General features: G+C 38.9%; 1 protein-coding gene across 10 annotated transcripts in view; it reads left to right on the top strand.

Annotated features, from left to right (window-relative positions):
- Positions 1-999: 999 nt before the first annotated feature.
- Positions 1,000-13,537, top strand: part of PBDC1 (polysaccharide biosynthesis domain containing 1) — a 101,588-nt gene continuing 89,050 nt past the window's right edge. For 6 of the 10 annotated variants that reach the window (XR_013761003.1, XR_013761004.1, XR_013761005.1 and 3 more), the window contains exons 1-8: positions 1,092-1,300; positions 2,471-2,530; positions 3,044-3,184; positions 4,567-4,678; positions 7,226-7,387; positions 7,570-7,889; positions 7,986-8,237; positions 12,991-13,128. Coding sequence is in view for 2 of the 10 variants with exons in the window: in XM_079123094.1 (XP_078979220.1) it covers positions 1,148-1,300; positions 2,471-2,530; positions 3,044-3,184; positions 4,567-4,678; positions 5,196-5,488 (759 nt within the window). In the remaining 8 variants the exon portion in view is untranslated. Of the gene's footprint in view, positions 1,301-2,470; positions 2,531-3,043; positions 3,185-4,566; positions 4,679-5,195; positions 6,264-7,225; positions 7,388-7,569; positions 7,890-7,985; positions 8,238-12,990; positions 13,129-13,537 lie in introns of those variants that run through there. The other 4 variants (XR_013761008.1, XM_079123095.1, XR_013761007.1 and 1 more) reach the window with 4 other exon arrangements.

The following is a 13,537-nucleotide window of genomic DNA, read 5'->3' as shown; positions in this document are numbered from 1 at the left end:
GCCATCTCTTTTGCCTGTTACTTGTTACATTTTGTTAATCAGATTTTTTGCTTTCATGGACTACTTTCTCACAAAATTTCTGATCATAGCCCTAGTTTTTTTCCCTCCCATCTTTTGGTGACAAATTTCAAGCTTAGTCAAGTTTACTTTCCTGTTTACATCCTGACTTCACACCAAGAGTGGCTTGTAACCTGTCAGTATGAATTGGACTTTTTATTACTTTCTGGGATGTACTTTATCACATATTATAATGTAATTATTTTAAGTGTTCATGGATGCTTGAAAATAATGTTTATTATATAATTGTTGGGTTCAGGGTTAAGTATATCTCCTTAAATTAAGTTTGTCCATCAAGTTGCTTAAAATTTCCAAATTATTATTTATTGACTATTAATCTATTAATTGAAAAATTCCAATTTTCATCACAAAGGCCCTGGCTGCATTGTTGTTCCAGCTATACTGTTTTTGCAATTCCCAGCAAGATATCACGTGTTTTATTTATCAATACCTTTGCATATGCCTCTTCCTCAGCCTGGAGTGTTTTCCCCCACCTACTTGGCCAAAGGCTGTCATGACTGAGCTTAGGTACCCCCCCCAATTCATGCTCCCACAGCGTATGATGCCACACTATTATTACATGGTCTGTTCCTTCAGTACACATAATTCTTCCACAGCCTGGACTAAACTCTTCATCCCTGCATTCCACCCCCCAGCACCAAGCTTGTCTGTGACTTACTCCTTGGGTGTGTACTCGAGCATGAATGGAGAGTGTGGATTCTAATTTCTGCTAGGCACATGGCACACTGGGGACACGAAAGCTGCGCTATTTTAATCCAGTCTTTTTCCAGGATCACCACGGAAATTACTGATTAGTTCCTCGCCTCAGAGCTTTCAGTAAACTAGACTGCGCGAACAGCTTGCCATCTCCTAGCCTGCGCGGGGCAGGAGAGGCGGAGCTAGTGACTACCTCCGGGTTACAGACGGCACACACAGGCGCAGATGGATGAGAACGACTCTGGTCCCGCCCTCTCCTCCACTTTACAACCAACTGAGCAAGAAACATCCAAAAAGTCGCTTCCGGGAAGGTGAAGGCACGCTTTCTGCGCTGCAACATGGAGGCTACCAGCGGAATGGATGAACCGGTGAGATGCTGCTTTGGGGTTGGGTGAGTAGAGAAGTCGAGCCCAATCGAGCCTTGAACTCTCCCCCTACCCCGCTTTTTTTCCTTTCTCAGGTTTCCGGGGAGCTGGTGTCCGTGGCACATGCTCTTTCTCTCCCAGCAGAATCTTATGGCAACGATGTGAGTATGATTCAACTACAGCTTCCACCCATCAAGCTAGTCTGGGATATCTGCAAGTCCTACCCCTAAATTTTAAGCCCCTTCCCTGATCGTTTACCCAGAGCCTCCCCATATCTGCCCAAACCACACCCTCCAGATTGTTCTAATCTTGGTTTGCAGACACAGAACTAATGTCTGTGAAAGTGGCTCACTAACTTTGCTACATTGTAGAATCACCTGGTAAGCTTTTAAACATCTCGATGTTCACATTACAGTTCATATTAACTAAATCAGAATGTCTTGGGGGTGGGAACCAAGAATCAAGTTTTTTTTAAAGGCCCCCTGGTGATTCCATGGTGTAGCAAAGTTGCTCTGGCTTCTGGTGTGACTGGATTAGACCCTTGTGAGAAAACATATGATGTATTTTGAGAAACAAGACAAAAGGACAGTGAGAATAATAATAACACCTAAATAAGAATATAATGTGTACTAGATGAATGGGCCAGGCCATAAGATCCAAAGGGTTAGCTAAAGGAAAGACCTCCAAGGATGGAGGCAGTAGAAGACTTCACTGAGGAAGTGGAATTTGGAAGTGGATCCTCAAAGTGTAAATGGACAAAAGACATGGATTGGCAGGTAGGCAAACTTCATGGTCTAAGACATGGAAATCCATAAGGTACATGGATGTGATGGTGCTTGGTTAGACTTATTTATAGTCTGGCCTGCTTCCTGATACTGATTCATTTCTAGGTGTTAAAGGGTGGGAAACTGACTGATAAACACAAATGATGATTATGACATGCTGTATACACTCAAAAGTGAATAGTTTCACATTTGTTATCTTTGTTCTCCCAACAACCCAGTAGTATATAGGTGGATATATTATTTAACTTTTACAGTGATTTAATGCAGTTTTGAGAAGCCGAATTATCTACTGTTTTATCTACAGTTTCACTAGCAGCTGGGAAAAGATAGCCAGTGGCTCATTGTTTTTTGCATTGTGTAGGTAGCTGCTTTAGGTTGTCATAAGGACAAAAGAATTATCAGATCATCCAAATCCATTAACACAGTTTTTATCCTTTGTCTATACTACCAGTTTTGGTAGCCTTTTTGAGACATCCATGGACTTACTTTGTTACCCAGTAGCAGGATTGGGGGAATTCTGACCTGGCATTCTTCACTCCTTTGCAGCCTGATATTGAAATGGCTTGGGCCATGAGAGCAATGCAGCATGCTGAAGTCTATTATAAGGTGAGTTGTCTGCCTTCAATCATTAAGCACAATTAACTATGTAATCGTAGTGTATGGTACTTGGTATGCTTAGCAAGATAAACAGTTATATTTTGGAGGTAGTTTTATTTCTTAGCTGAAAAAAGTATCTTACTTGCAGAGATAAGGGGATAAAAGGAATTTGTTTTGATGATGAGAAGTTTTGCTTCTCTGTAGTTTTTTGTTGCTACCTGACAAAAGGGTATTTGGTCCATACATAGTAGGCACTTCATAAATGTTTTATGAATTAATAAACAACCCACCAACAGAGATAGCCAAGTAAAACTAGGACCAAATGGTCCAGTTGCCACATGGGTGGAAGGGACCATAATACCCTTTAAAACTTTGTCATAATTTCATGCAAGACCTAGGTTTTAATACTTCCTACTGAAATCTTCTGCCCTGAGAACCATGAGTTTCCTGGTGGGAGTAGATGTGAAGAGAAGGTAGTAAATTTTGAGACTAACTTCTGTTTGTTGTTTTACTATCTGGTAGCTCATTTCATCAGTTGATCCACAGTTCCTGAAACTCACCAAAGTGGATGACCAAATCTACTCTGAGTTCCGGGAAAATTTTGAGAAACTCAGGGTAGATGTGTTGGACCCAGAAGAACTCAAGTCAGAATCAGCTAAGGAGGTAAAAATCATCTTTTTAAAATATTGCCTAGCATCTAACCAGTATTTTTTTCCATATTTTTTTAGTGGTGCATAATAGTTGTACATAATGGTTGGATTTGTATTTATTTATTTGTATATGCACACAGTATGTCAATATAATTTGGCCATTGTCATTTCCTAGTATTTCCCCTTTCCTTCTCCTCCCTAATAGTAATTGTTGTTTTAGTTGTAAATGGGTACAATATCTTTATTTTATTTATTTTTATGTGGTGCTGAGGCTCAAACCCAGTGCCTCACCCATACTAGGTGAGTGATCTACCACTGAGCCACAACCCCAGTCCTGTTAACCTAACTAGTAATTTTTGATTGTATGTTTTTATTCTTTTAAAATTTGTTTTAAGGAAATTACCTAAAGGATCAGGACTTTTTTGTAGTTATAATTAACTAAGTATATTATGAAATTAGTAATTTTTTTGGCATATGAATTTTTTGTTTATTGAATCCATTTGTTTTTCTTTTTGGCTTGGACATTTCAAATCTCCACCAACCCTGTCCTTTCAGGGCAGAAGGAGTAAATTTATTTAAGTGGGTAGTTTGACCAGAAGGCCTAGAGAGGGGAGGGCAGATAGGGTACCAGAAGTTTTTTTTTAATATTTTTTTAGTTGTGTGGACCTTTATTTTATTCATTCATTTACTGGTTTATTTATTTATTTATATGCAATGCTGAGAATCGAACCCAATTCCTCACACATGCTAGGCAAGTGCTCTACAACTGAGCCATAATCCCAGCCCCCAGAAGGCGTTTTGATTCTCAGTGTTTATTTTCGTGTGATTATAGGTCATAGATAACTGGGAAACTTATATTTCTCATTGCTTATATGATTGTCTTGTACTGTCAGCACCAATACTCTTAATAATTAGGAAAAAATATTCCTTGAGAGTGGGCCCTTGGCTAATGAACTTTTAACTCCTAGCAAGCTGTTATTGATCTTTGGAAAATGACTACTACTAATGGACTTCTTTTTTAAAATCTAATTTTATGACTTGAGTCAAATTCCTGCCTTCTTTGTCTCGTGTGTTTTAGTGAGGATGAATATTTTGCCTGAGCTAGCCAATAACTTTAAAACAAAACAGAACCAGTTTAAGAAATCACATTTTAATTCTGAAGTATAGGATTTAGATTTTTTTTAGGTTAAAATATTGTCCATGTAGGGAGATACTAGTGTAAAAACATAATAGCACAGAACTTGATCCTCATTTCACTGTGAAACTAGCAATGACCTCAGTCTTGGTCTCTTCCATTTTGGTAAAATAACTTCCTTCCTGGGAAGCCCCTCTCCTGGCCTGAGCGTATCAGCCTTTTGCATTTGTCAGCTAAGGCATTGTATTATGCCTTTGTAGAAGTGGAGGCCATTCTGCTTGAAGTTTGATGGAATCGTAGAAGACTTCAACTATGGTACTTTGCTGCGACTAGATTGTTCTCAGGGCTACACTGAGGAGAACACCATCTTTGGTGAGTTTCTTGCCCCTGGAATTGTTTCTGTGTAAGGAGGATGAGGAGTCTGATTTTACTGAATTAGTGACATGTATAGTTAGGTTGGAAGTCATCTCATTTGTTATTACTTTTTTTGGGGGGTGGTGATGCTGGGCTTGAACTCAGGGGTGCTTTACCACTGAACTACCTCCCCAGTGCTTTCTATTTTTAACTATGAGACAGGGTCTTGCTAAGTTGTAGGAGCTGCCCTTGACCTTGCCAAGGTTGACCTCCTTCCTCAGCTTCCTGAGTTACTGGGATTACATGCCCGAGCCACCATGCCTGGCTGATTTGTTATATATTTAAAGATCACATTGCTGTTTTTTAAAGTCACTTTGAGATAGTTAATTATTTTCATTCTCCTTAGTATAATATTAGAATTCAAGATCTCTGCAGCTTATGACTTGTATGTTAATTCAGTTGTGTCTGTAGATTTCCAGTAGGTTTAGGAAATTACCTGAGACTAGGACAATAATCAATTCTATTGACCTTCCAGCCCCCAGGATCCAGTTTTTTGCCATTGAAATTGCTCGGAACCGGGAAGGCTATAACAAAGCTGTTTACATCAGCGTTCAGGACAAAGAAGGAGAGAAAGGAACCAATGGGGAAGAGAATAAAGAGAAAGGAGTTGATGTTGGAGGAGAAGAGAAAGTCAAAAAAGTAGCTGAGAGTGGAGGAGAAAAAGAGGAAGGAGTCAACAGAGGAAAAAAAGGGAACATTGACAAAGGAGGAGAAAAAGAGAAAGAAGCTGACAGAATGATAAACAAAAGTGGTGAAGTATCTGTGTAAGGTAGACAGGGAACGGCACTCTAGAGGCTGCCACTCAACTGAGCCTATAAGTGTCACAGTGCTACTTGCACAGACCCCTTTGGTTAAATGTATGTCCTTGTGAAATTGAAGGATTCTCAGAAGGACATCTTCCTAGTCCCATAGTCAAGAGCTACTCTTGTTGTTCCCTTGTATGAACTGACTTAAAGACTATTGGTGAGGTTTTTGTTAATTGTTGATATATTGTTTCTTGGCTCTCACTGCTGATCAAGTAAGAAATTTTGTGAATAAATTGCTTTTGGTTCTTAGGATTATCTGTGACTTCTAAAAGTGTCTAAAACAATTATATACTTCAAATTTTTTAGGTATCTAATCTCATCATCATGTATTGTATAAAACAATTATGCCTATTTCTTAATTATTCTCATTGTTTCCTGTAATAAACTTCTCTCAACCTGTTAAGTTGTACCAGGTATTGAGATCAGAAATCCTTATATGAGAATTGACTCTTGCCCTTGAATTGACTATAGCTGTCTGATTTCCTTTATTAAATCTGAAAAATACTGATAAGTGCTCTGTGGAGAGAATAGGAGCAGCCCGAACCTTTCAGACGTGAACATGACCCTGTTTGTAGTAGAGGAGCAAAAGCCTGGACCTGTTTCTGTACTTTGTACTTTTGATAGTCAGATTGTTACCTGAAAGCTAGCAGATAGTAATAATAATAATTAAGTGTAAAGTCTGATAGAGTCGTTTCTCTTTTATAATGCTGTGGACTGTAGCACATACGTTAACACAATCATATTTTTGAAATTTTTATTAGATCATTTTAATTATACATTGTAGTTGGATTCATTTTGACAAAATCATACATGGATTGAGTTGGATTTACTCCATTTTAGTCTCCATTATCTCCTTTTCCCTCCCCTTCTCCTTCCCCCCATTCTCCTTCCTTTACTCTACTGATCTTTTTACTCATTTGTTTATTTTTAATTCGTGCTTTCTATATATACATAAAGGTGGAATTCCCTGTGATGTATTTATGTAACATTATTTTGTTAAATTCATTGAATGATGTTTTGTCAGATTCCAAAAATAGACTCTGACTATATGGGGAAGGTATTTGCTTCTTATCTAATGACTTTTCAGAATGTGTGCTTCAGTTCACGTGCATATGAAGGTTCATTCTGTCCTCATAGACATACTGAACTTGACTGCTGAAATCGGAGGAAGCTAGAATGTTTATAGTACATACAGTTAATGCATTTATAAGTTTTAACTACAATGTGATCATGCAAGGAAGGATTTACCAGATAAGGAAGGGGAAAAAAAGTCTTTTTCCCTAGTGAATGTAGGAGAAAAATAAAAATTGATGGTAATCAATGAGTTGTACCATAGGTAAGAGCTGAACTAGAGATGCACACAGCTAGCAGCAACAATTGTTTACAGTAGCGAATTCTCTGGCAAATTTTTAAAAGTATTTAAAACATGTTAGAATTTTTATTTTCTAAAAATGTATGCTTTTTAAGGTGTTAGAGAATGTTAAATCATACTAGACCTTATTAAGAACCTGTTACTGTGTTAATTTTCTCTAGTCCATACACTTTTAAGTATCTATGAATGCATGTCCATATTCATTACCTCAGGAAAAATAAAAGAGGAATTATAAAGATTATTGCCACAGACAGTTGTACCTTTGGTGGCCTTGTTCCAGGTTGCTTCCCAGAAGGATAACTGGCTTAATGACTTCTCTCCAATCAGTTTTATAGAGAACAAGGAACATGCAAGTGAAAGTCAGACTACTTTAAAGCAAAAGCATCTGTCCAGGTGTAGGTGATGAAAACTGGGGAAAGGAAGGAGAATAAACACACAGAACACTTCAACTGCACTATGAGACGCCAGGAATCCAAGGAAGCATCCCAGGTTAGAGGGGAAGGAGGGGGTGGAATGATGCTCTGATGGCGTAAAATTCTTACAATGAACTGAACATTCCCACACCCTGCATATGTGTCCTGTATAATTTCTGCCTGTTCAATATGGGCAAGACTTATGAGTATGAAGGAATTTCATTCCTGTGATGTAAGTTGCTGATCATTTGATTTCAGGTTCATTAAAACTGAGGTTTTTCTGGGGGGATCTGGCCTAATCAGGAATCCCTTAAAAGAGCCGAGTAGCTGCAGATGTATTTTGGCCTAGTAGAAGCAAACAGCTATGCTGTGAGAGGAAGGGGCAATGTGGCAAGGACCTGAGGGTGACCCTCGAGGAGGTGAGAATGTTCCTTGACTGACAGCCAGTAAGAAAACTGGGATTTTACTCCTCATTTGTAAAGACCAAATTCTGCCAATCAGTGGGCTTGTAAAAGACCTTGAGCCTCAGATGGAATGGATACTTTTTGTCTGTGTGAGACCCTGAGCAGAGGACCCAGGTAACTTGTAACTGACTCCTAGCCCACGGGACTAAGAGATAATAAATTGGGTGTTTTCTTATGCCACTAATTATTTGGTAATTTTTGTTTTTACAGAGCATTAGAAATCTACTATAGACTTTTTGGCACTGAAAGTGCAGTGCTGTAGTAACAAATACCTAAAATGTGGGAGTTGGCTTTGGAATCAGGCAGTGGGCAGAGCTGGAAAAATTTTAAGTAGCATGATGGAGAAAGCCCAAACTGCCTTGAACAGACTGTCAGAAATATGAACTTTAAGGATGCTGCTGGTGAGGGCTCAGAAGGAAGTGAGGAACATGTCACTGGAAACTGGAGGAAGAGGAGTTTTTAGTAAGTGAGCATTGTACTTAGAGGCCAGGAAGTTTGAGATTTAAGCCCTTGTTCTGAATTATTTTGGAGATGTGAAGTCAGGCTTAACAGTATGTAAGTATCTGTGTTTTATTCAGAATGTGTTATCTTTCCATTTACTTATCTCTGTGTGTAATCTTTTGGAGGTAGGAGAAGGACTCAGACTAATTTTTTATTAGAGCATTATAGTTATATATAGTAGTTGGGCTTATTTGACAAATAACGCATGCATAGAATTTTATTTACCCTATTTCAGTCCCTGTTCTCCCCTTTTCCCTCCCCCTCTCCCTCCCCCTGGTCTCCTTCTTATACTGATCTTTCTCTCACTCATTTATTTAGTTATTTTTGATTGGTGCTTTCTACATATACACAAAGGTAGAATTCCCTGTGGTATATTTAGATACACACATAACATGATTTTGTTAAATCCATTCCTCATTTCCTTTCCTCCTCCCTTCAGCTACTCCACTGATCTTATCTAGATCTTTATAATATCTGATCCCCCTCATTGCCTTGTTTTCCTTATTTTGATCTGGCTTCCATGTATGAGAGAACACTCAACCCTTTCTGAGTGTGGCTTATTTCATTTAGCATGATTTTCTCCATTTTCATCCATTTACTGGCAAATGAAATTATTTCATTCTTCTTTATGGCTGAGTAAAATGCCATTATGTATATGTTTCACATTTTCTTTATCTGTTGAAGGGCACTTAGGTTGGTTCCATAGCTTGGTTATTGTGAATTGTGGTGCTACAAACACCGATGTGGCTACATCCCTGTAGTATGCTGATTTTAGTTCTTTTGGATAAATACAGAGGAGTGGGATAGCTGGTCATATGGTGGTTTCATTCCTAGTTTTTTGAGGAAGTTCCATACTGCTTTCCAGAGTGGTTTACTAGTCTGCAGTCCCACCAACAGTGTGTAAGTATGCCTTTCCCCACACAACCTCACCAGCTTTAATTATTGTTTGCATTCTTGATCATTGCCATTCTGACTGGAATAAGATGAAATCTTAGTGTAGTTTTGGTTTGCATTTCCCTGATAGCTAGAGATACTGAACTTTTTTCATATCTTTGTTGACCATTTGTGTTTCTTCTTTTGAGAAATGTCTGATTAGTTTTTTTACCCATTTGTTGATTGGGTTATTTGTTTTTTTGGTGTTAAATTTTTTGAGTTCTTTATATATTCTGGATGTTAATCCCATGTCAGGAGCAGCTGGCAAAGATTTTCTTCCGTTCTGTAGGCTGTCTCACATTCTTAATCATTTCCTTGCAGAAGCTGTTATGTTTGATGCCATCCTACTTATTGATTCTTGGTTTTATTTCTTTAGCTTTAGGGGTCTTGTCGAGGAAATTACCAATATGGTGGAATGTTGTTGACCCTATGTTTTCTTCTAGCAGTTACAAAATTTTTGGTCTTAATCCCTAAGTTTTTGATCCATTTTGATTTGACTTTTGTGCAGGTTGAGAGGTAGGGATTTAGTTTCTTTCTTCTGTATATGGATATCCAGTTTTTGCAACACTGTTTAAAAGGCTATCTTTTCTGCAACACATATTTTTGACACCTTTGTCAAGTATCAGATGACTAGGTATGTGGGTTTGTCTGTGTCTTATATTCCATTGGTCTTCATGTCTATTTTGATGCCAGTACCATGTTGTTCTTGTTACTATAGCTCTGTAATATGATTTGAGATCGGGTATTGTAATACCTTCAACATTATTCTTACTTAGGATTGCTTTGGCTGTTGGTCTCTTATTCTTCCAAATGAAATTTAGGACTGTTTTTTTTTTCCAGTAGGATACAGACTAATTATTGCATTTGCAGAAGGGAAAACCACAGCCACTTTTAAGTTTTAAGCCATTAAATATGTGGTAACTTGTTATAGTAGCAATAAAAAATTAATAAAGGAGGCATGCTGAGCCCTTCCCCCAAAACAGAAACATTCACTGTACTCTTGTTGTTTATTTTGAAACTATAGTTTAAACACAGGGATACGTTGTGTTAAAGGATTGGAGAAATGAACTGCACCTGAAGTGAGCTTGAATGATTTTGGATTTACTCTCTGAAGAAACTCCTTTAGCTGAGCCTGTGTGTTGGGTTTTATTGGTTAACTGGGAGTTCTCTAAATTTACCTGTATGCACAATGCAATTCTTATTAATGAAAATATGCTAATTTGAAGCTTATATATATGAATAACACTGAACAATAACTTCATAAATTATTTAGAACTTGGACCAAGAAAAGATTTTTCTGGGAAGGGGTATTTTATCATTAACATTGTTTAAAATTTCCAGAGCTCGGTGATAATTTAAGCAGACTAAGTTTTTGTTGGTTTTGTTAGGCCTGTTGCTTGGGTCAACAGGAGCAAGCCTAGAGCCTGAGTCCACTGAAGTCAGTCTGGTGCTGGAGCAGGCCTGGATCTTGAATTTGCAGTGGCAGGGTTGGAGTAGTCCTAGAGTCTGGGTCTGTGGTAGCCAGCCTGGCACCAGGACTACTGGGATGGACCTGGACCTTGGGGCCAGCCTTGATACTGCATAGCCTGAGACCTGGGTCCTTGATGGCTGGTCTAGAGCCTGGTCTGTGGGTATTGGCCTGGTACTTGATTGCAGGGACTTGCTCCAAGGCTGAGTCTTTGGGTGTTTACCAGGGGCCTAGATCTGTTGGGCCTGGTTTGGAGCCTGAGTCTGTGGGAGCCAGCCTAGATCTGGGGTGGGTCAAGAAGCTGGGTTTGTAGGGCAGTCCAAAAACCTGAGTCCATGGAAACAAACTGGACATCAGGGACTATTGGGGCTGACTTGGTCCTTGGGTCTGCTGGAGCAACCTGGACCCTGAGTTCTCTGGAGTATGGGGACCTGGGTGCTGGCCTGGATTCTGTAGAAGTGGGGACTAGTATCTGCAGCAAATCCTGGTTTTGAAAATGCCAGACACCTAGGCTAGTCTGGAGTCTGTGACTGCAAGGGCTGGCCTGATATTGGGGTGGGCCTGAAGTTTGGGCCATGGGGGTTTGCCTGGCACAGGAACTTGTCTACACCCTGGGCCTTTGGTATCTGATTTGGTGTTGGTACAGTCCTGGAGTCTGGGTCTATTGATCCTGGTTGGGAGTCTGGGCTATAGGCCTGAATGCTAGGCCTGGACTGGAACCTCAGGTGGGTCTGGAATGTGGATCTGCAGGGTCTGTGGTTGGTAGTGGGGCAGACCTGGAGGCTGGGTCCATGGGCACCCATCCAAATTTGGGGCTGCAGGAGTCTACCTGCCTTTGGATTTCATTGTTATGGGCCTGGTGCTGTGGTACACAGCCAAATTGGGTGCTCAATTCACCCTCCTCCAATACAGAGGATCTCTATACTGTGCTACCTGGGGTGTAGAGAGGAGTGATACACAGGTAATGTTGAACTGTCCTTCCTACAATTTTCAATGTGTGTTTTCTTATTTCCAGTCTATATCCAGGTGCTTCTAAGCTCTTGCCTGGATTCCTGAGTTCTTGTGAAGGCATTTTTGCATGTGGATAGTTCAAGTTTCTGAGGGGACAAGCACTGGAAAGTCCTATTCAGCCATATTGCCAATGTCACTCCCAAATATATGCTTTAGAAAATATTCATTGAAGCTGTCCACCCCCCCACCACTTTGTACCAGGGATTGAACTCAGTGGTACTCGACCACTGAGCCACATCCTCAGCCCTATTTTGTATTTTATTTAGAGACAGGGTCTCAGGATTGAACTCAGTGGTACTCGACCACTGAGCCACATCCTCAGCCCTATTTTGTATTTTATTTAGAGACAGGGTCTCACTGAGTTTCTTAGCACCTCGCTTTTGCCAAGGCGGGCTTTGAACTCACAATCCTCTTGTCTCAGCCTCCTGAGCTGCTGGGATTATAGTCGTGTACCACTGTGCCCAGCTATTTTCTTTTTTTTCATTTTGTAGATAAATGATATATAGCAACATAAGCACCATAGGCAGAAATGTAATTCTCTTCTATTGTGATAGTAGTAATGTTCAGATTTTAAATAAATCTCCAATCCTATTGAACAAAAAGATGTTCTAAAGACTAAAAGTCTAGAAACAAATGTCATGACTTTAGCTCTCAATTAGCTTGCAGCTCATCTATTTATTGTTTTATTTGTATCATAGTAACTTTTTGCTGTGATATGCTTCAGCTTTAACTGGGAAGACACCAGCAGCTCACAAAAGATGATGCCACGTTGTGATATTTCATTGACACAATTCAGTCTTCTTACTAGCTACTCTTTTTCTCCTATAGGATACTTTTCTAGGGACTCTTATTTCCCTTTTATACCTTCCCTTTTTCTCTGTATGGATTTTTTCAGAATGATATCATCCATTCTTAAGGCCTCATTTGTCATCTAGCAAAGGGGTCAGTAAACTTTCTGGTAAGGGACAGATAGCAAATACTTCAGGCTTTGTGGGCCATGGGGTCTTTGTTCGAATTATTCAAATCTACCTAATGTTGAAGCATATTATAGCAGACTCTGTACAAAAGCATCCATAGATGCCATGTAAATTAATGTGTCAAACATGGGTATATTCGGGGGCTGGGGTTGTGGCTCAGTTGTAGAGTTCTTGCCTAGCATGTGTGAGTCAGTGGGTTCGATTCTCAGCACCACATATAAATAAATAAGTAAAATAAAGGTCTATCAACATCTAAAAAAATATATGTATATAACCAATATAAAACCATGGGTTTATTCAAATAAATCTTTATTTCCTGAAATAGGTAGTGAGCCATCGGTTTTGACCTGGAGGATATACTTTACCAAGTTGGTTGGGAATAACTCCCAAGTATATTTTCACCTTGTGATCCCTTTCCTGATCCTTAACTCATTATGGATATACCCACAATCTCTGAAAAAGTGTAAGTAAAACATATTTTACTCAAATACTTTAGGAAACAAAAAAGATATTCTATATACTTTATAGTTTTAACATATCTCATTCAGCAAAGTAAAATTTTCTAAATTCCTGTTACTGTTTCTCACTCTCATGTGAGAAAAAGCTTGTTCAATTTTCAAGCCTTCTACACGAGACAAACTACAAATGTAACTATTTTAAATTTAAGAAGAGAAATATGTATATTCTTTTTCAAAGAATAACATAAGCAATCATATACCATGATGTTACCATTCGATCATTTGTCCCTTTTTGGAATATTTGAAATTGTGTTGGTATAGTGAACTTTAAATGACATTTTAGAGTGCCTGAATGTATGAATTTAATTATAGTTTTTAAATGAGATTTGCAGTAGTTAACTATCCAAAGATAAA

The sequence above is a fragment of the Sciurus vulgaris genome, assembly GCF_902686455.1.
Source record: "Sciurus vulgaris genome assembly, chromosome: X".
Taxonomy (NCBI): Eukaryota; Metazoa; Chordata; class Mammalia; order Rodentia; family Sciuridae; genus Sciurus; species Sciurus vulgaris.
Note: the sequence above shows the minus strand (reverse complement) of the source record. Positions and strands in the feature narration are given on the sequence as shown.